This window comes from Nymphalis io, chromosome 2 (genome assembly GCF_905147045.1).
Source record: "Nymphalis io chromosome 2, ilAglIoxx1.1, whole genome shotgun sequence".
In the NCBI taxonomy this organism is placed as follows: domain Eukaryota; kingdom Metazoa; phylum Arthropoda; class Insecta; order Lepidoptera; family Nymphalidae; genus Nymphalis; species Nymphalis io.
Genome location: NC_065889.1, coordinates 1,756,082 through 1,778,119, shown reverse-complemented (window position 1 = coordinate 1,778,119; position 22,038 = coordinate 1,756,082). Strand labels below are relative to the sequence as shown.

Here is a 22,038-nt window from a genome sequence, read left to right as displayed (position 1 = left end):
AATGACTTACAACCGTATTACCATTCAGTCGAAATATTATTTATTCAAGTAGGTTTAAGCCGTTTTGAAACATCAATCATCTTATAGAATTTAATGGAATGTAATAATATAAAAAATCGGTGGTACCATAACTTTTCAACACCAAAATTTACATCGAATTGGCACTGTAAGATGAAATGGCCTAAGAATGGGGGAAGATTTGATACTTTGGCCGAACCGGAATCTCCTCTGGGACAGTTAATTTTTTTTTTTGACGTGCTATAAGCACGTTTTTGAGTTTTTATACATTGATTTTGGAAGATTTGATATTGATTGATTTGAAAAGAATTAAATTGTACGGCCAAGTTTTTTCACTCATAATTTATATATATGTGCATTTCCATATAGTTTCTAGCAAAGGTTTTTAATGGAGTTACTCACCGCGTTCCGTTGTCTCTAGGGCTGAACTGAAGCTGGCAGGTACAGAAGCCGCGCACACAAAATGCTTGTCGCTCAGAGATAGGTGCCCCCAGGTAGCAGTTCTGATCAACCACGCATCGTTCCCCGATTACTGAAATGTTTTTAAATATTACTTACTAGCGACTTGCCACATTTTTGCCCCGTTCACATAATTCTGTGTGGATTTTTATCTAATATTAATATATCTTGTTAGTCTCCTGTTAAAACCAATTATAAAAGAATGAATTTGTGCTTTACGATTATACCATCGTATCAAAAACTAGAGGAGATAGTCTATTTTTTTTGGATAAAGTTTAATTAAATATTTACATGAATTGTACTTGGTATTGTTGAAGGGTGAATGAGCCAGCGTAATTACAGACATAACATCTTAGTTCCCAAAGTTGGTGGCGCATTGGCGACGTAGGCGATGGTTAACAATTCTAACAAGGCCAATGTCTATGGGCGTCGGTAACCACTTACCATCAGAGGGCTATATGCTCGTCCACCTTCCATATTATAAAAAAAACATAAACTCACATGTTTGAATCAATTATTTTAATGTGATCCATATAAATTAAGTAGCTTACCAGCAGTTTCGTAACAGCGGTCGGTTTCTAAGTGCGCGGAGGGTGCGCACGCGCACACGCCATTGGCGCATTCAGAGTGCACGCCCATTGTTGAGTGACATTGGATATGTTGAACACATTCCTCACCATTACGTGCCTCTAAAATAAAAAGTAAAAACATTTTTAAAGCGAATTTATGTCTTTCTGGCTCTGGGTTGCTACTAAGTAATGTCACACTCAGCAGAAAACTCCAGTAACATTTATTGACTCGAATCCAGGCTATGAAATAGTGAAAATATCAACGATTTCAAATCAGTCAATTACCTTTCAAGCAGCCCTTATGTGTGCTGTTGACAGCCGCATACACGAAACCGTCTTTGCACACGCAGTAGCTGCTCTGTCTGCAGAACGCATTGTCAGGACAATCGATGTCTACATTGCAAACATTGCCCGTTCTTCCTGTAAAAAGTAAAAAAGACTATAGTCATACTGCATTCGAAGATTAAAAAAGTACAAGCAGAAATGTCACTAGACATAACACATGGGAATCTGAGCCTTATATCACAGATTGGAATATATTTTTGGAGTACGTTCTACAACTTCCTCCGTAAAATAGGAGAAGAGACCTTTGTCCGACTGTGAATTACGGGTTACTAACAAATACGTTATTACTTCTCTTTCTCCAATGAATTATAAAATTGACATTGACAAGTAAAATACTGCTCAATATTTTTAGTTTAATAAAAGAGTGCATGTGTATAAATAGCAGGTTGCATAGCACTAACGACGGAGTTTTTAATCTGGAACTCACTTTGTAATGTTAAAAAACCTACTTTGTATATCACATACTAATTAAATGCATTATCTTTTGAACGTTATAATCGATAATAAATACTTGACTTGATTGACTTGACTATAGTCTATGTCATATCACTTTCCGAGTTTGAAGTTTCTCCTTACAGGATACACTTATCCTATCACTTCGTGTGCATAAGATAGCTACACCTTCAGTTTGTCGCCGCGGCGGCGCAAAACCACGGTGCTATTCTCGGAACTGATTATTACTCATTAATTCGGCACACTACCTACTCTCATTAAAAATATTTTCTCATTAATAATAATATTACCTTACTTGGCAACTTTAGTAATGTGACATTATTAAAATAACGGCTTTTATTTTAATGTCTTTGTAAGATCAACGAATAAAAAAAAATTAAAACAATAAAATAAATACCGGATTAGCCACCGCTATTTATTTTATAAAAAACAATGGATGAAATATTCGTATTCCGAATGTCGATCATGCTCCTATTATTATAATTTAGCAACACATAATGAGCTAAAAACAATAGTCCATCCATTGTAAATGAGAACAATTGTTTTTTGTGTTATTTTGTTTGTAAAGATTTTCATACGCGATTTATAATTTTTGTTCACAATACTGGTTTGGTTATTTTAAAATAGTCATTAATTTAATTATTTTGATTATATTTTGATTAAAAACTTTAACGTAGATGAGAATGGGATATTTGCAAACTTATATAGACAAAGTCAAACTATACTTTCTTCGAATAGGCTCTTAGAAGCTATGCTTTTGTTTATGTTTCATTTCACTGGGTAATTATACAATTTTGATTTTAATATATAAACACCGGTTCGGAGTGTGGATTCTACCTAGGACTGTTGAACTCAATTGCTATTATTTTTCATTAATAAAAAAAAATGTACATATTAATCATATACAATTTTATATTCATATAGGATATATATGTATGAACATCAAGTATTCACTCCAAGCTCACTTGTCAATAGCATAATGGTTTACGGACCGCCTAGCGAAGTAAAAGTCGCAGGTTCGATCCTGACCTTAGGTTATTGTCGTCCAGACTCCTAAAAGAACTGTACCATTAATTGGATAATTGTGTTTGAAATTTCTTTAAAACGGGAATTGCTAATAAAAGCTCTTTTATTTATAATAATCGTGTATAGTGTAATAAAACAATCTATTTATATTTAAAAAAAAACTAAAAATTAAGTTTAAGAGTTTTAAATTTAGTTATAGCTAGATAATGGTTATAGAATCGAATAGCCTGCCCCAGGATGAATGTTTTGAATTTGTGATATCAAATGCCTAAAGTATTAGGCAATTTTACTTTTTATAATAAAAATATAACTCAGTATATTAGTTTAATATACAATAGCTAACTTTCTCGCGGAACCGATTAACGAAAACTATTTCGGACGGAATCCACTCTCGCATACTGTTATTAATTTTTACGACTGTGAAACTAACATTAAGGTCCATAAATGTCGTTCGCTTTTGTAAAATGGACGCTATTTGCGTCTGTTCTGCAAACGTCGCGTGTAGTGAACGTTCGAGCTATTTTTCTTTTCTTATTTGTAACGTACTATAGGGAATTAAGTCTAACCTTCAACAGCACCAACTAGCTGACTGGGCCCAGTACGTGTCTTTTACAGATTACCAGTTGCTGAAGGAACCAGGGAGTTTCGTCCACACTTATATATATGATGATAGAACTCACAGAGAAGTAAGAACGCAGATTACAGTTATGATTTTATGAGAATGCTTAAAATATTGACAGGTCAGTTTGGATATCGATCATAAAAGAAAGAAAAGTTCAACGAATGTGGCGCTGTAGTCGCGCGTCCAACCGATAGGAACATTTCGGTTTTCTCTATGAATGAAGAAAGTAATCATCACTCATTCCCAAAAAAATAAATAAAATAAAATCTTGTTTCTAAAGATTGTGTTGTCTTATAAATTAAAACAAAAATTAATAATTTAATTTGTAGTATAAATTCTGATAAGAAATTAATTAGAAGTTCCGTTATTCCGGGTCGAAACATTATTAATGTTATTTATATTAAAAATGCTTAGTTTTTATTACATATTTCATATTTATTATACTTTTTTTGTCTGTATATAATTATATATACATAGTAAATATTGTATGCAAATTGTTACGGCGATCATTTCAATGATACAGAAAAAATTGAAATTAATAAGCTATACGATTAAAGGACTTATCTCTGTTGTCACAGAAAAGCTATTTTATCTATCTTTTTCTTGGTGGTAGGGCTTTGTGCAAATCTGTCTGGATATGTACCATCTCAGATAATTTGCCATCAGCAATACTTCGTGTGTACCGGTGTGATAGGGTGAGTGAGTTATGATAGGCACAAGGAACGTAACATCTTAGTTTCCGAGGTTTGTGGCGCATTGGCGATGAAAGGGATGGGTAATATTTCTAACAGCGGCGATGTCTATGGGCGGTGGCGACCATTTACCATAAGTTAGCACATTTTTCCGTCCACCTATTTTATAAAAAAAGGTTACATAGTTTTCTTAGTATTACGTGCATAAATGCTCCGAATTTACTTTTTTTTGCGGACTTGTATCTTGTAAGATTATTTTCTTGATCGCATGTTATTAAGGTTCATTAATATATTATATATAAACGTATTACAATAAAAAACTATAATCGTTAGCAAAATTTCCATTCACATTGTTTATCGCGAGCCTTGAAACTTTAAATATGCAAAAGACAATTAGATTCATAAAATATATGCTTACCTAGGGTCAGTTCTTGATGTATTATATGGCTATTAGAATTTGATTTGGTTTATGGTCATAGAGTATAAATTCTCGACAAGATATTTTAAAATATGTTAAGATTTAATAAAGAAATAGCAGCTTAGGAAGCATCAGAAATGCTTCATTATGAAACTAGATTTTTTGTCTTTAATTGTTCCTCATCACACTCAAAGAACATAATTGCTATTAAAACATTTTTTAACGCATCACAACAACCGGTAGTAAACCCTTTATCTGTAATGTTATATCAATTAAGATAATTACAAAGATAACCGCGTTGACAAGAGATGTTGCGCAAACTATTCTCGTACCTTTACAATGTTTGACTTTATACCTAAAGGATCTTCATAAATCTCTCACAAGGCCGGCCTAGATTAAACGCTAGACATCAGTCGTTCGTTTTATCTAAATGCCCTTCGGATTTGGCTGCGATGTATTTGGGATATCTTGTTTCGTATACAAAAAAAATAGAGGCTGTAACACTAAGTGTGAAACGAAAATTGCTCCGATGTAAATTGTTGCATTTTGAACATAAATTTGTGTGTTTTACAATAAAGTTAATAGTATTACGTTTTTATTTGAAACCAGTTTTCGCATTTACCAGGTGGACCCTTCCTTGTTGCTCAAGCGTGCTTCATACCAAATTTCATCGAATTCAGTTCACTAGTCTAGCTGCCAAAACGTAATAAGCAGACAGAGTTACTTTAGCATTTATAATATTAGTATAGATGTCCTGGATGATCTTTTCATTCCATAAACTATTATTATAATTGCCGATGTGAGTTTACTATGCTTTCACGTCTTATCAGGTGGTACAGCTTTGTGCAAACTGGTCTGGGTAGGTAACACCCAATCATCAGATATTCTACTGCAAAACATCAGTAATTGGTATTGTTGTGTACCGGTTTGAAAGGTGAGTGACGAGTGTAATTACAGGCACAAGGAACATAACATCTTAGATCCCAAGGTTGGTGGCGCATTGGTGATGTAAGCGATGGTTGACATTTCTTACAATGCAATGTCTATGGGCGTTGGTGACCACGTACCATCAGGTGGCCCATATGCTCGTCCGCCTTCCTATTCTATAAAAAAAAACTACCGATCATCATGAAATTTTGCGTTTACGTTAGCAGAAGTAAACGCGGGCGAATCGGCCGGTAGATATTAATGTCTAATAAGGGTTTTTGAATTTGAATAGTTACATCTGCTGCTTAGCTGTAGACTAATATTTCAATCAAGTGTACTAATGTGCACTTAAATGCAAGTATTTATGTTAATTCGAAATTTATTTCTTTTTAATGCTAAAGTCGATTAACATAAACATAATTTAATATAAAAAACGATAACATATTGAAATACAAGATATTTATAACGGTATATAAAATATCGACTAATAAACCGTGGTACGATGCGAATTTTTAGAATGGATATAACTGTAACTTAAGTTAGTAACCACGATGACAATTTTATGCTTAAACTTAAAAACTAATTACATTAAAACTTTATGGTCTAATATAAAAGCGAGTAATCGTTTGCTACGTTTTCGAGGTCATTTTAAAATTAATTAACATTTAGTAATGGGTTCGAGTAAAAAAGTCACGCTATTTCTAGTTAAGGTTTAGTTAGCTTCACAGTAAAAGGTCGTAAGTGAAAATTGTGCTCTTTACTGGAGAGTATCCGATCCGATCCGAAACAGCCTGTGAATGTCCCACTGCTGGGCTAAAGGCCTTCTCTCCTCATTTTGAGGAGAAGGTTTGGAACTTATTCCACCACGCTGCTCCAATGCGGGTTGGTGGAATACACATGTGGCAGAATTTCAGTGAAATTAGACACATGCAGGTTTCCTCGCGATGTTTTCCTTCACCGTAAAGCACGAGATGAATTATAATCACTGGAGAGTATAAAACTAATAGACGGGCCGGTTGGCGTGGTTGCTAGATACTTCACGTGGAAGGTTGTGGGTTCGATTCCCACCAAGGACAGACATTTGTGTGCATGAACAAGTCTGAGTGTAATTATCTATCAGTATGCATTTACAAAAGAAAAGTAGTATATGTAGTATATCAGTTGTCTGGTTTCCATAGTACAAGCTCTGCTTAGTTTGGGTATCAGATGGCCGCGTGTGAATGTCCCAGGATATTATTATTATTGATTATGTACTTGTTCTGTTTTTGTAATAGGTTACCATTATATAATATATTAGTGTCTGATAATTTCTTGATTGACTGGCTCGATGCCTAAGGGATGACCACTTACCATCAGACCTACTTTATAAAAGAAAATATGTACTTGCATGTAATGTAAACGAATTTGTAAACGTAGTCCAATTGTTTAATTATAAATACATATATACATAATGAAATTAAAACTTAAATAAACATACTTAATATATTTGAACAAAAAATAACTAGGACCGTGTTTGTAGTACTTGACATGCGTCCCCAATTAACGGATAAGGTAATCGCGTGTCGCGATTGCGTTTAAAAGAATTTATAAAGGTGGAGTTGTGTAAGGCAGTTGTTGATAGCCTGTGGTTATAATTGATGGTCCGCGGAAGCCGGATAAAATAAATATATTAATAAGAGGTGTTGTTAAGTTTGTTTTTTCATAAACACACTTTAAATTTATATATACACACATATAGATACTACTCGTGACTTTTTATATATATCGTTAACGTAGTAATTATTCCATACAATTTAAATTATTTTTATAAAGGTTTTTACAAAAAAACCTTCGTTTATGAGAGTTTAAAACATGTCTGCTAATATTGATCATATTATATATTTTATAATATAATATAAAAATACCTACTGTACAAAGTATGACCGCATAGAAGGTGTCAAAGACGCTATTACGAGAACAAAACAGTTTATGAGCTGCTGTAATTGCACAGTTCTAAAATGTTGACAGCGATTTCTCATGTTTGACCAAAAAATATAGCGATATATTTAACTTATACATTACATACAACGAAGTAAGAAGAATTTGTAATTAATTATTATTGGGACGCAATATCTAAAAGCTTCTTGACTGGTCAAAATTATGCTTAAGTAAACTGGGGCTCATTCTACTAACAAATTGTCACTTTATCGCAATCAAATCAAAACGTAATCGTTGCCATTTAACCGTTTTTTCGGTTCTACTAATACAACGATCCATACGTTACGGTTCGGTCCAAGTTAGATCTGAATAGAATCGGGAACGTATCGTAACCTTTCTAAATTAGTAAAGTTAGACCCCTGTAATTCTAACTTTTACTGGTGGTAGGCCTTTGTGCGAGCTCGTCTGGGTAGGGCCCACGCTCTCATCAGATATTCTACCGCAAAACAGCTTGAACTTGGTATTGTTGTGTTCCGGTTTGAAGGGTGAGTACGCCAGTGTAATTACAGGCACAAGGGACATAACATCTTAGTTTCTAATATTGGTGGCGTATTGCCGAAGTAAGCGATGGTTAAAATTTCTTAAAATGCCAATGTCTATGGGCGTTGGTGACTACTTACCATGAGGTGGCCAATATGCTCGTCCGCCTACCTTTGCTTATAAAAAAAAACATAAGTAAATATACATATTACGTACTTGCATGTAATGTCTACGAATTTAAGTGCAAATATTTACTTATACATATATAATAACTAGTACGTACATAAATGGAGTGTGAAAATTCTCGTATTGATATATTACTAGATAGTAAAACACACAACACATAATCTGTTCTATTGAATAAAGGATTAGGTGTTTGTTTTGTATGTTATTACTAATCTCAGAAACATTTACTCTTTGATGTTCTGCGAAGGTAAGATTAGTTTGGTATTTTATTACAATTAACACAAAATTAATTTGAAAAAATTCATATTTTCATATAACTTTATTTATATATTTTTATATATAGAAAATGCCGAGATGGCCCGTGGTAAGAGCGTGTGAATCTTAACCGAAGATCGTGGCTTCAAACCCCTGAATTTTCATGTGCCTAATTTGTGATTATTATTTATCTTGTGCTTGACGGTGAATGAAAACATCGTTAGGAAACCTGCATGTGTCTAATTTCACTGAAATTCTGCCACATGTATAATCCACCATGGAGAGGAGGCCTTAGCCCAGCAGTGGGAAATTCACAGGCTGTTACTGTACTATATATTAAATAGACTGTGAACTGGCTAATCAAGCACTCATAAATTACGAACGACTAAGTTAAGTGCGCATTTGTATGTAATGTATGTACAAAAAAATTACTTGTTTACGTAAATATCGAGAACTAATCAAATTAGACACAATATTTCAAACTAAAACGCACGTTATTAAAGTACGTTTTCTAGCGCAAATAATTTTAGAAATTAAATTATTTATTGTTAAAAAACAAATTAGTACACATGGCGATAATTTCTAAGATTTTACGAAACTTTAATTTTCATGTCAAATGTTATGTTTTTTTTTTTTTTTATAGAATAGGAAGGCGGACGAGCATATGGGCCACCTGATGGTAAGTGGTCACCAACGCTCTTAGACATTGGCATTGTAAGAAATGTCAACCATCGCTTACATATCCAATGCGCCACCAACCTTGGGAACTAAGATTTTATGTCCCTTGTGCCTGTAATTACACTGGCTCACTCACCCTTCAAACCGGAACACAACAATATCAAGTATTGCTGTTTTGCGGTAGAATATCTGATGAGTGGGTGGTACCTACCCAGACGAGCTTGCACAAAGCCCTACCACCAGTAGATGTTATGTTTCTTGCGTTGTTGGCGTTTAATTAATCGGTGAACAGTGAATAACTTCATAAGGCATCATTCATGTTTGATCACATACGTCAATATTGATTGTGTGTGACAATTGCACTAACTTAAAATTAATCGTTAAATGTACATCAGTAAGTATTTGTGGCTGGACTGGACTAAAGCCTTTAGAATTTTTAGAGAATAATTCCACCACGCTGCTCTAATATGGATTGGATACACTTGTTAATTTTTAAAGGCATACTCACGATGTTTTTCTTCACTAGAGCACAGCACAGATTAAGCACATGAAAAATGAATGCTTGCTTGCTTACCCTTAATCTTCTCTTAATTTTTTTCAATCTAAGATTTAAAAAATCGAATAAAAAACGTTTTTTTGCTTGTGAAATATTTATAGTAATGTAATGAAGTTGAAACGTTAGTTTGTTTTATTGTTCGAGCGCGCCAATCTCTGAAACTACAAGTCGGAAATCAAAAAATAATTATGCATTTGATAGCTTAATTCTTGAGGAAGTTTATAGACTATTAAATATAAATCACTAGTACCCAATAGTGTGGAGGTTTAACGCGGGTGGAACTGCGCAGAGCGGCTAGTAAGTAAGTACATATCCGTGCACAAAACACTATTTACGTTGCATGTTATGTGTAAAATGACCTACTTTTAAGTGAAAATTGTATCGAAACTTGTTAAATAATGTTAATTTCACTCGTGATACAATTTGCATTACTATTCAAGCGTAACGTTACATACGAGTGTATAATAAAATAATGCAATTCATCAATTATGAGTTACGCAAAACAAAAGTGGAAGGTTTTTATTCGCTGTGTAATGACGAATAGAATAATTTATATTGTTTAAAAAATCCTAACTACTCAGAGCATTTAAAGTTAAATGGTCAATTAACCAATTTTAACACACAAATGAAATTGAGAGCGATATCAATTGTTACCGACTTTGATTTGACTTACTTGGTCTTTCACCAATAATATAAATATTCTCGCTAATTAAACTAATTTCACAGTACTATTCGCTATCTCTTTCTTTTGTATTGGTTTAGAAGATAGCGTCTTGTAAGTAAAACTGGGTAATGTTATTTTATCACTTTCTTATTCATTATTTTTGAATACCATACAATATGAGGTTTCAAATGTAAGGGATACATTCTGTCTCATAACATAATTGTCCTACTAATCAGAGAAGACCCGAAGAGAAGGATCTCCTAAAGATTTTTTTATTTCATTCCACTATGCTGGTATGGATTGGCGGAATATAACACCCCCATAGTGGGGTATCTCTAAACTGGTGACAGGAGGGCTGGTTCATTTCTCGCCCAAAAGAACGAAATTGTGATTTAAAGGGAAAATACTGCTATAATTCCTGCCACCATTTTTAATTTTTATTTGTATTTATTTAAAGTTTTAATTAATATTTTGCGCAGCGAGAGAGTGAAAGTGGATACACCGAGCAGTATAAACGATGTTAGTTATGAAGCGTGGGAGTAATGTGACAATTAGACGTATTAGGTAGTAACTGAGGTGTTTTTATCGTTAGATTTATTCCTTATTTGTTTTCGCGTTACACTATCTCCTTTATTCACTACCGTGTAATTTTTATTACGTAAAACATTGTCATTTCCAGGCATTTTTTTTTATTTTAAATTGAATTTTTTTTATAATTATTATTTGTTTTTAATGAATTGATTGCAATTTGTTTCCGATTAATGATTGACAATAAAGCTATGACAGAAATTATTCTTGAATAATTTATTGTCAATTTACTGTAACTTGTTGCAAACATATTATTCTTAAAACATATCGTTTTGTAAATGATAATTTGACAAGCAGTTTTCGTCTCATGCTTAACATTGCAACGCTGAATGCTAATTATTTAATTATTGAATCAATTTATTGACTTTTTTATATAAAACCAATAATAGACAAAATGTTAATGTTACCATTCATTGACATTAGTATGAGATTTCCCACAATCCTCTCATTTTTTGTCTTATGTTCTTGACCAATGGTTCTTAAACCCCCTTCACCCTAAAACCCCCTAAAATTCCTCTAACCCGCTAGTTTCATCGCATTCATAGTTCCGCAAATTAGTGCGTTATTTTTATTTAATGACAAATTTTATTCATAAATGTTAAATTACCAATTGAAATGATTAGATTATTTCTTGGATACTAATACCTATAAATATTTACGTGACTCTTAGTTTGAAATAACTTTTTATTTCAAAATGTAGAACATTTTATTATCATTTGGCTTAAGGTTCTGTGAAAAAATTATTCATTCAATGTTCTATGACCTTAATAGTTTGGGAACCACTGTCCTAGATTATAATTTTAGTTAACAATTTTTATATAATATTCATAATTTACATATAATAACACCATAAAGATCGAAATCAGTCTCACGTAGTGTGATGAATTAAAACTTACGTTTCTCGGGTCCCTGGGCAGAAACTGCTCCCAGCAGAGCGAACACACACAACCAGCCCCACACAGCCATCCTGTGACGTCACTGCGCACGCGCACCTCACGTCTGATACAAAGAATATTTAAATTAATATTAAGATTTCATGTCACACTATGAACACAGATAAGATAACTTTATCTAGACTTTTGTGATTAATTAAGCGATAGGAAAAATACTTAGTAGTCACGAGATGAAGGGTCATTGGAGGGGGGCGCGGTAAATTACAGTTTATATAGATACCAATATATATGAAAATATACATTTTTTTAATATATGTATAAGAAAGGCAGATGAGCAAATGATATATAAGTTTTTTGCACCACCTGCCCAGCTTAAAATCCTGAAGTTGTCTGAAAGAAAATGCTGCTAAGCGATAAAGCTTCCTCATTGTACAAGCTATGTAACAAATACTTATGTATTTATTGCATGTGTGTGGTGTACAGTATACGATAGAATCAATCTATCATGATGCTGTTTAGGGATCACTGGCCATACACATGTACTCTTTAAAAACTTAACTACTTCTTACAACTTCAATGTACCGCCATTTATAGGCACTAAGATATCAGTTTTACCTGCAATTACACTGACTAACATACATATTGGGTCACGGGATACAAAGTTTGTTTCGTGAATGGATTATGGGATAAGTTATGATAAGTCACTTGGTGGTGGGACCTTGTGAAAGCCTATCGGGATAGGTACATAAAACCAACTCGTCAGATATTCTACCGCCAGTAAAGATTGTTATGTTCCGATTTAAAGGATGGTGAGCAAGTATAACCACGGATGCAGGGGACGTAACATCCTAGTTCCTGAGGTTGGTGGCACAATAGCGATATAAGGAATCGTTAATATTCCTGACCCTGCTTTGGGTTTTGGCGACCACTTACCATCGGGTGTTACCGATTTGTCTGTCCGTCATTCTATTGTTTTAAAAAATATATAAAATATAAATGTACTCATAGTAACAATCGTTGTTTACTCTGACTACTTTTATTTCTTTTTGGACCCTTCCAATGATCTTTAGATGATAACACAAGATATGTTATCATCTAAAAAGAAGGTAATTAGTTTAATAATATACATCCGAAAACATTTCGTAAAAGCGTATACCGAATAATATACTTAAGCTTTTTCCTACTATCCATTGTATTTACAAATTTCTAGAAAAATATTTTATGTTTTCACTAATAAACATCACATTACCATTATATTTAAGGGAAATACCACGGGATCTAAACTGTCCGCTCGAAATTAGTAACAGTTACTCCTTCCTCGACGTAGACGCTTACTAAGGACAGATTTTACGCAAAGGATTTGCGTAAAATCCATCCAAAGTAAATTGTTCTTATCTACCCATGCGAAGAACATACAAGAAAGCGTAAGTTTTTTTTTATTTGTTTAAATTTTATTTAAGACGCACAAAGCCGTTCATCCTAAAATCATATTCCTGAGAACTAAGCCATTTAAGTAATAAATATATATTTTTTTTAGTTTTACATATGTTATCTTTGATATCGCCATAGATACCATAAGATAATTTACAAGTTATGGTCTACTGAATGCAAGCCGTTCACACAGCAAGCACTGTTCCGTTTCGGAATAAAATCGATGGTTAAGTGTAGTGAAAGTGGTCTTGCATTGTATTTATAATGTGCTATAAATTCTCGTTTCTGAATGTTTTAAGGTCTCTTTGTCCTGAGTCTGGGTGTAATTATCTATATAAGTATGTATTTACAAAAGAAAAGTAGTATATGTAGTACATCAGTTGTCTGGTTTCCATAGCACAAGCTCTGCTTAATCTGGGATCAGATGGCCGTGTGTGAATAATGTCCAAAAAAAATTAACTAAATAGTCTTTATTTGATTTCCAAATAATACCTACGTCTAGAGAAGCTAACGACGAATAAAATATAATATTCGAGTTATCTTTATCAAAACAAATAATATACATAATATCCTTGTGTATCATAATTAGAAAATATATAATTCTTAACAGAAACAAACTATTAGATAAATAAAATATCAAACAAAATTAACTAATAAACATTATTTTAAAAATAAAATATAAAAACTATTTTAAGATAGAATTATATATATTATTATAAGAAAATATAATTATATTAATATATTTTATGTAAAGCAAAAAAATTGGTCATTTATCATTAAAAATAATAAATACATACATGGTTCATAACTTGTGTATAAGTTTGTGATATAGTTAAGCATTTATATAGTTATAAAAAGAGGCATTTCAGATCTTAGCCAAGAGGAACTGACGCTGCGTTTTTAAATTGCGAGGCTTAAGTCTTAACTGAATCAGCGTAAAATTTATAAGGAAATAATAGAACGACATTTTTCTAAAAATTTGAATTATGAAGTCTAATTAGAATTAAGGTTGTAATGTAGAGCTACCACCGGTTTGAATGTAGATTCTACCTATACCCTATTCCAATCGAAGACGAAGCAAAGATAAACAACATGTATATATCATACGATTTGCTAATAACTCTTCTGTGTTATGAACTATAAACAGTTCTTGATTAATTTACATTTATTTATAATACAACACTATTTCACTTAAATAGTCATAACCACTTTAATTTAACTTCCAAAGTTCCGATTACAAAATCTCTGACATAAAAAACGCCATTTTTGAGAATTCATATTAAATCTAATCATAGAAAGATCTCGACCAATGAAATCGCGGTAAAGTTGTTCATTTGTCTATACTCGTCTTGTGGTTGAAATAGGCAAATGTGAACCGACTAGAAACTCCAAAGTAGCTCTTATGCGCAAATGAAATTATATATATAAGTATTTATTTAATAATAAGATACTCCAACTCAAGTTACATTTAAAAAACTAATATTACAAGCTTAGTTTATAGTATACCTTAATATATAGATGGTGTTGTAGCCCAATTACTGGAGAACCAACATGCACCAGTATAATGTCGGTAACGTTAATTTAAATTCATTAATTAAACTAAATTATGCATCAAAAATAAAACATTTTTAATATCCGTTAAATACAATTAAAGTATATAATCCTTTAATGTTTATAACACTTGTATATTATACATATGTATATCTAATTAATTAAAGAAATTGATACAATATCCTGTATGAAAATATACAAAATACAACATCACGCTTTTTATCATCCATATTACCATAACTGAATAACATGGCTTATTAATAATGTATTTTTAACAAAGGATTTCAATTATAATAAGATATATACAAAAATATCAACAGCATATTAATAATTAAATTACATATTAACTAATATTATAAATGATAAAGTAACTCAGTATGTCACGCTTTCACTGTTAAGCCATTGAATCGATTTTGATGCAATTTGGTACGAAGCAAGCTTGAACCCAAAGGGAGAACATATGCTATATATATATTTAACACCTGACACCCTCTTGGCCTAACATCCGGGCGAAAATTTGTTCTATCATAAAAGCGAGTACGACTGCTAAATCGGAAACATCGTGAAATCAAGGTATGAAAAACCTTGAAACAAAGAAAAATGTATTATAAATATAGTTGATATTAAAATTTAGATTGACTTAAAAATTACGCGGACAAAAAACGTCTGTGTGTTCAGCTTTAATAACTTCACATTCAAGTCATAAGGTCACTACACTTATATTGTTTGTTTAAGCATTGCGCAAATCATTCAAATTATGAGTTAGTATTGTGCAACGTATGGGAACGTATATTTATCATGTTGAGAATCATTTTTGAGAATTTCCGTCTCATTAGGTTTTCAAATGCATGCACACTGGCTCACTCACTTGCCAAACCATAATGCAACAATACTAAATATTGCTGTTTGAAGGTAGAATATCTAAAGAGTGGGTGGCACTTACCCAGGCTTGCACAAAGCCCTACAACTAAGTACATTAGATATTTTTTTATTTCCTTACTGTTTAATCTTTTTTTTTTTTTTATAGAATAGGAAGGCGGACGAGCATATGGGCCACCTGATGGTAAGTGGTCACCAACGCTCTTAGACATTGGCATTGTAAGAAATGTCAACCATCGCTTACATATCCAATGCGCCACCAACCTTGGGAACTAAGATTTTATGTCCCTTGTGCCTGTAATTACACTGGCTCACTCACCCTTCAAACCGGAACACAACAATATCAAGTATTGCTGTTTTGCAATCGAGATAAAGTATATTTTCGTGTCAATAAGAATCCGTGTACCGAACTCTTAACGACGCCTCAATCAAAAATAATAAGCGACGATTTAAAAAGATTCTTTATAATGTACATGAACATTACTTACCACGTACTGTTATTATCTATGAAAAAAAAATATAATAGACGCGTATACAATTCAAGCTATTAAAATGCCTATCATCGTCCATTTACAAATTTTAACACTCTTTACAAATCCAATACAATATAATATTATGCAACTCGAACAACAAATTGGAGTCGGATGAAAAGAAAAAAAAAAACACGTTAAGTCGTGACTGGATCGGTAGATCTATCTTCATGCCGCTAACAAAGAGTATTAGATATAAGGCTGACGACAAACTCGGCGATTGTTGGACTGTAAAGGTAAAAGGATTTTTTTTTAATGGAAGTTGACGGAGGTATTTCTTGTTCGTCATGGTAGCATGCGAAATCGATCCCGTGACGCTCTTCGTTAGACCGGAAAGGGTACCGCTGATTTTTTAGTGGGTATTCCGATGTTCGGGGCGCACTCGGCACCTTGGACAGATCCCCATCGAGCCCTACATACCCCTCCACTATTTCCTGGGGGAAAACGCGTAACGCTTTTTTCCAACGAAAAAAAAAGTATGTCTTGTTCGAGCGTCACGGTAGTATGCGCAAGTAATCCCGTGACGCTCCTCGTTGGCTACCGCTGGTTTTTTAGTGGGTATTGCGATGTCCGGGGCGTACTCGGCGTCTTGGACAGTAGCGAGTCTCACATATCCCTCAACTGTTCCTGTGGGGGAATCGCGTGCATTTTTCAAGCGATAAAAAAAAGCAAAAAAAGGTATTTCTCGTTCTTGTAGGTTACAATACATGTGAGAGTTCAAATATCTGTCACGTCGCGTTAATGCTCAAATAAAATTCCTTAATGAGATAAAAAAGACATACCTAATGCAGATTAAAAATATTCGTAATTGTTATTTTGAATAAGCTCCAAACTTTCTCCTCAAAATGAGGAGAGGAGGCCTTTAGCCCAGCAGTGGGACATTCACAGGCTGCTTCGATTCGGTTCGGTTTCGGTTATTTTGTTTCGTAATTACGACATCAATTTCGAAATCTATTTTTAAATTACACTACTAATGACGTAGTACATTTGCGTTTTAACATTAGTTGTGAGAACAATATGTAGAGGACTTATTTCATTATAATTTCATAATATACTATAGTATATATATACTGTATATAAGGTTTTCAGTAACACATTAAAGAAGAGAACAATATTTATTTATGTTATAGGTAGGCGGACGGACAAATGGGGTACTTGATGTTAGGAGATCACCACCGCTCATAGACATTGGCGATGTAAGAAATATTCACCATTCCTTTCAACGCCATTGCACCACTAACAAATATTATATCCCTTGTGCCTGTAGTTAGACTGGCTTACTCGCTGTTCAAACCAAAATGCAAAAATACTAAGTATTGCTACTTAGCCGTAGAAATTCTGATGAGTGTGTGGTTTATTATTATTAATTCTAGAAGGGGTTTGCACAAGGCCCTACCAACAAGTAAATAAGATAAATATTTGGGTTGATCAGTGTCACTCTGTTCGAGTAGCACCGCTATTGTGTTAATTGTTTTGTGAGTGAACAAATATTTTAACGAATTAGAGTTATATACAGGCTGCACCTATGTGTATTATTTCATTGCAATTGTATCAAATACATCTAATTGGACGAGCCGGTTGGCGTGGTTGGTAGATACTTGCCTTTCACGCCTAAGGTTGTGGTTCGATTCCCACCCAGGACAGACATTTGTGCGCATGAACATGTCTGTTTGTCTTGAGTCTGGGTGTAATTATATAAGTATGTATTTACAAAATAAAAGTAGTATATTAAGTATATCAGTTATCTGATTTCCATAGTACAAGCTCTGCTTAATTTGGGATCAGTTGGCCGTGTATGAATAATGTCCCAGGATATTATTAATATTATTATCTTGTAAGTACATTGAGATCATCATAAGCAAAGTGAAGTCAATCCGATAATATTGATTGTTATATATGACCAGAGGGAATTTGCAAATGGTACAATTTTTGATTAATTGAGCTATTAATATTTATTTAGCGTTTTTAATTAAAAAATTCGAAGTCGTAAGAAAAGGTCAGTCGTGACCACATTGGTAGATTAAGCTTAAGAGCGCTACTAAATAATGTAAGTCATAAAGCTGACCACACACACAGCAATTTATCATACATCCTTTTAATTGTACGTTTTAATAGGAAGTAATTACTATTACTTAACTTGACTTTCAATGTCGGCTTTTTAAAGTTTGTATTGTTTTATTTATAATAATTAACAAGTTTTTAATCTTTTTTGATTTCGAAAAGTGTATAAAAATAAATATTTTAATAAAAGAGTAAGTACTGCATTACGTCATGTCGAACCTTTTGAAATGAAGAACATTAAGGACAAACTATTTTGTTAACTAACATTAAATTAAAATTTTTAATAACTTCAAGCCCAAAAAAAGGGAGAGGAGGCTTTGACCCAGCAGTAGGACATTTATAGGCTGTTACTTACTAGAACGAAAAAACGATTGGTCAATAAAAGGGGTGCCACTAATGAACAATTTTTTTTTTTTTTTTGAATAGGGAGAAACATGCTCGAGTGCATTAAATATAATGACTCAATTTTATGCAGTCGTGTTTAGTGTAGTTATGTGAAAACTCTGAGAGATTTCTCCAGACGACGCGTTCATTTAAGACCATATCTAAATAACATATCAAGAATTTCGCTACGGTAATTGAATATTGTTTAATTAGCAGAAAAACTTTGACGCCACTTCGACTTCAACTATCGAATGGTACCTGACGATCAGTGGTCACCTTCGCTCATAGATACGGATTGTATATGAAATATATTAGTACGAATATAACAAAGTAAATGGTGTTCCACCAATTATTGATAATCATAGAAATGCTTTACATCTATACTTATAATACAAATGCGAATGTATCGCTGCTGCCTGTCTGTGCTTTCACGGCTAAACCATTGAACCGATTTTAATGAAATTTGTTAGGAAGCAAGTTTAACCCAAGGAAGGACCTACGGTACTTTTTTATACGTAAGCTCCCTTCTAAAACACGGGGACGAAGCCGTGGGCGAAAACTAGTGATATAGTAATGTTTCTTAATTATTCCTATATTTTATATTGTAATCTTGGTTACAATCCGTACCGTAACCGTAACAGCCTGTGAATGTCCCGCTGCTGGGCTAAAGGCCTCCTCTCCTCTTTTTTTTTGAGAAGGTTTGGAGCTTATTCTACCACGCTGCTCCAATGCGGGTTGGTAGAATACACATATGGCAGAATTTCAGTGAAATTAGACACATGCAGGTTTCCTCACGATGTTTTCCTTCACCGTAAAGCGCCAGATGAATTATAATCACAAATTAAGCACATGAAAATTCAGTGGTGCTTGCCCGGGTTTGAACCCACGATCATTGGTTAAGATTCACGCGTTCTTACCACTGGGCCATCTTGGCTTTTTTTAAGGAAGGACATACGGTACTTTTTATACGTAAGCTCCCTTCTAAAACGGGGGGACGAAGCCGTGGGCGAAAACTAGTAATATAGTAATTAGTGTTTTTTAATTATTCCTATATTTTATATTGTATTCTGGGTTACAATACCATTAATATGTTATTAGTTGTTATATTGATTCGTTTATCAATACAAATATATGTATAATAAAATTATTATAAATATATATGTTTATCAACACCATTCGATTGAGAACTAGTAGTGTTGTAAGGATCAACTGGAATAAATGACATTGAGTCACGAATACACGCACACTACGCGAACCAGGCGGAACATATAGAGCAGAAACACTTCCAGGCGAAGTCTGGGAATTTCTCGACAGAAAAATCCAATAATTTTTGAGTGGCCTGACCCGGGGTTTGAAACTAAGACCTCGGTATACCTTATAAGCTACGACCGGGGCAGTCAAATTTTATAAATACAGATTAAATAAGTATCAATAATAAAGTGAAAAATGTCGTTACTTTCATATAAAAGAATATACATATGTATAAAGATATACATATGTATAAAGATATATATAATTGTCAAGTAATCACATTAATATCTTTCTTCTTAGACAAATACGTGATACTTAAACGAATGTTTACTAGCGATAAGATAAAAATATATTTTTTATGTGTATAAAATAGTTTCGAAGATGCCACAGATAAGCAATGTATTAAAAAATAATAAGGTTTTAATATTTAATTACTTCTTTTCGTCAAACATATATCATTCTAATTTTTTAAATACTAAAGAGATTAATGCCACATATATTGGTTAATATTCTTAATAATTTGTATAGTTGGTACTCGAATAATACAATATTTTTGTAACGCGTGCTTTACAATGTATTATTTATATATTTTTTAAAATTAATTTATGTGTTTTCGGCCAACTTTATGAGGAAGGAGGTTATCAATTCGGCCTTATTTTTTCATGTGTATGTTCAATAGCTTCGTTAACCGGTTTTTACAAAAATGATCGAAAAATTCTTATTCTATCGAATATATCAAGAGGACAGACATATTTCAATATAAAAAGCGATCACTTCAGACTATTTGTATATTATTGTGCAACAAAGTTAACAAACAAAGAGCGTATACAAACAATTTACAGCGAAAAAAATTGAAAGATCACAACCCTACGTTTATACGGAACAAGATAGTCAATTTGAAACAATACTCTTTGTTGATAACGACTGACCGTGACGTCACGTATGGGTCCACAGACGCTAAAAATAAAAATCAATTTTCACCACAATCACCTCACCGTTCGCTAGTGTGTCCGACACGGCGAGAGATTTTATATGTGGTCAACTAGCATTTCCTTTATGTATGCATGAACAAAAGAGCGCAATAAATGAACAGACTGATGAATGAAATGAACGAATGATGTTAGTAGACGAAATTTCACTATTTTTAATTACCTACCTTTAGAAAGGTTTAAGTTTTTCTAAGCAACCTCGATTGTTCCTCATTTTTTTTTATCCTAATTCTCATTTTTTCTCCGTAAATGAGTTTTGCTGACGAACTTATTCTGCTGCTCATTCTTAACGTAATTTGAATCATTAATTTTGAAATTTGAGAAGTACATCAACTATGATTACGCTGCGATTATGTTATCATATAAAATATTAGGATAATGGCATTTGACGTAAGCTTTCTTGTTTGACCGAGATACTTTTCGATTGATTTTTTTAACAAATTTGAACTGTAAACGCATTATTGTTTCCTAAAAAAAATTATATTCGTTTATCTGAATAAGAAAACGGGTAAAAGCTACGATGACGTTCCGGCATTCGGATGCGGTCGTGATCGTATCGTTAGCAGCGTCAGGGAGTTCTTTGGCTACAAATGCCTCAATAGCATAACGGGTGCTCTTGAAATAAGGTGGCGAGAAACAATGCTAAAGTCACACGTTAGTAAGTTCTCAGTTATAATATTTGAGTCTAACAAAAAAAAATGATGTATATTTATTTAACCTGATTATCGAACTTGAACCGAGCTTATGTACAAAAGGATCATCTTTACTGTTTTACGGTATATTATACATTTGAATTGAGAACTGTCGTCGTATTTCGCGCTCCTTACGCAACTGCCATAAAGTTTTTATTTTTTTTACACAACGAAAATAAATAAGCAAATAAATATGTAATATGTGTATGTATATATAGTCGCTCAACAAAACGTGTGCTCATCGAATCATTTTTATGTACTTGCTATTTACACGTTTAACCTTTTTTTTTTTTTTTCTTTTTTTTTTTTATAGTATAGGAAGGTGGACGAGCATATGAGCCACCTGATGGTAAGTGGTCACCAAACGCCCTTAGACATTGGCATTGTAAGAAATGTCAACCATCGCTTATAGCCAATGCGCCACCAACCTTAGGAACTAAGAATTTATGTCCCTTGTGCCTGTA

General features: G+C 33.1%; 1 protein-coding gene across 2 annotated transcripts in view; it reads right to left on the bottom strand.

The window, feature by feature from the left end:
* The window catches only part of LOC126777557 (prion-like-(Q/N-rich) domain-bearing protein 25), a 38,348-nt gene that overhangs the window by 3,178 nt on the left and 13,132 nt on the right, over nt 1-22,038 (bottom strand). For both annotated transcript variants that reach the window (XM_050500620.1, XM_050500628.1), the window contains exons 2-5: nt 11,810-11,912; nt 1,332-1,466; nt 1,029-1,166; nt 421-550 (exon numbers count right to left, since the gene is read on the bottom strand). In XM_050500620.1, the coding sequence (XP_050356577.1) occupies nt 421-550; nt 1,029-1,166; nt 1,332-1,466; nt 11,810-11,879 (473 nt within the window). In that variant the 5' untranslated portion in view covers nt 11,880-11,912. The remainder of the gene's footprint in view (nt 1-420; nt 551-1,028; nt 1,167-1,331; nt 1,467-11,809; nt 11,913-22,038) is intronic.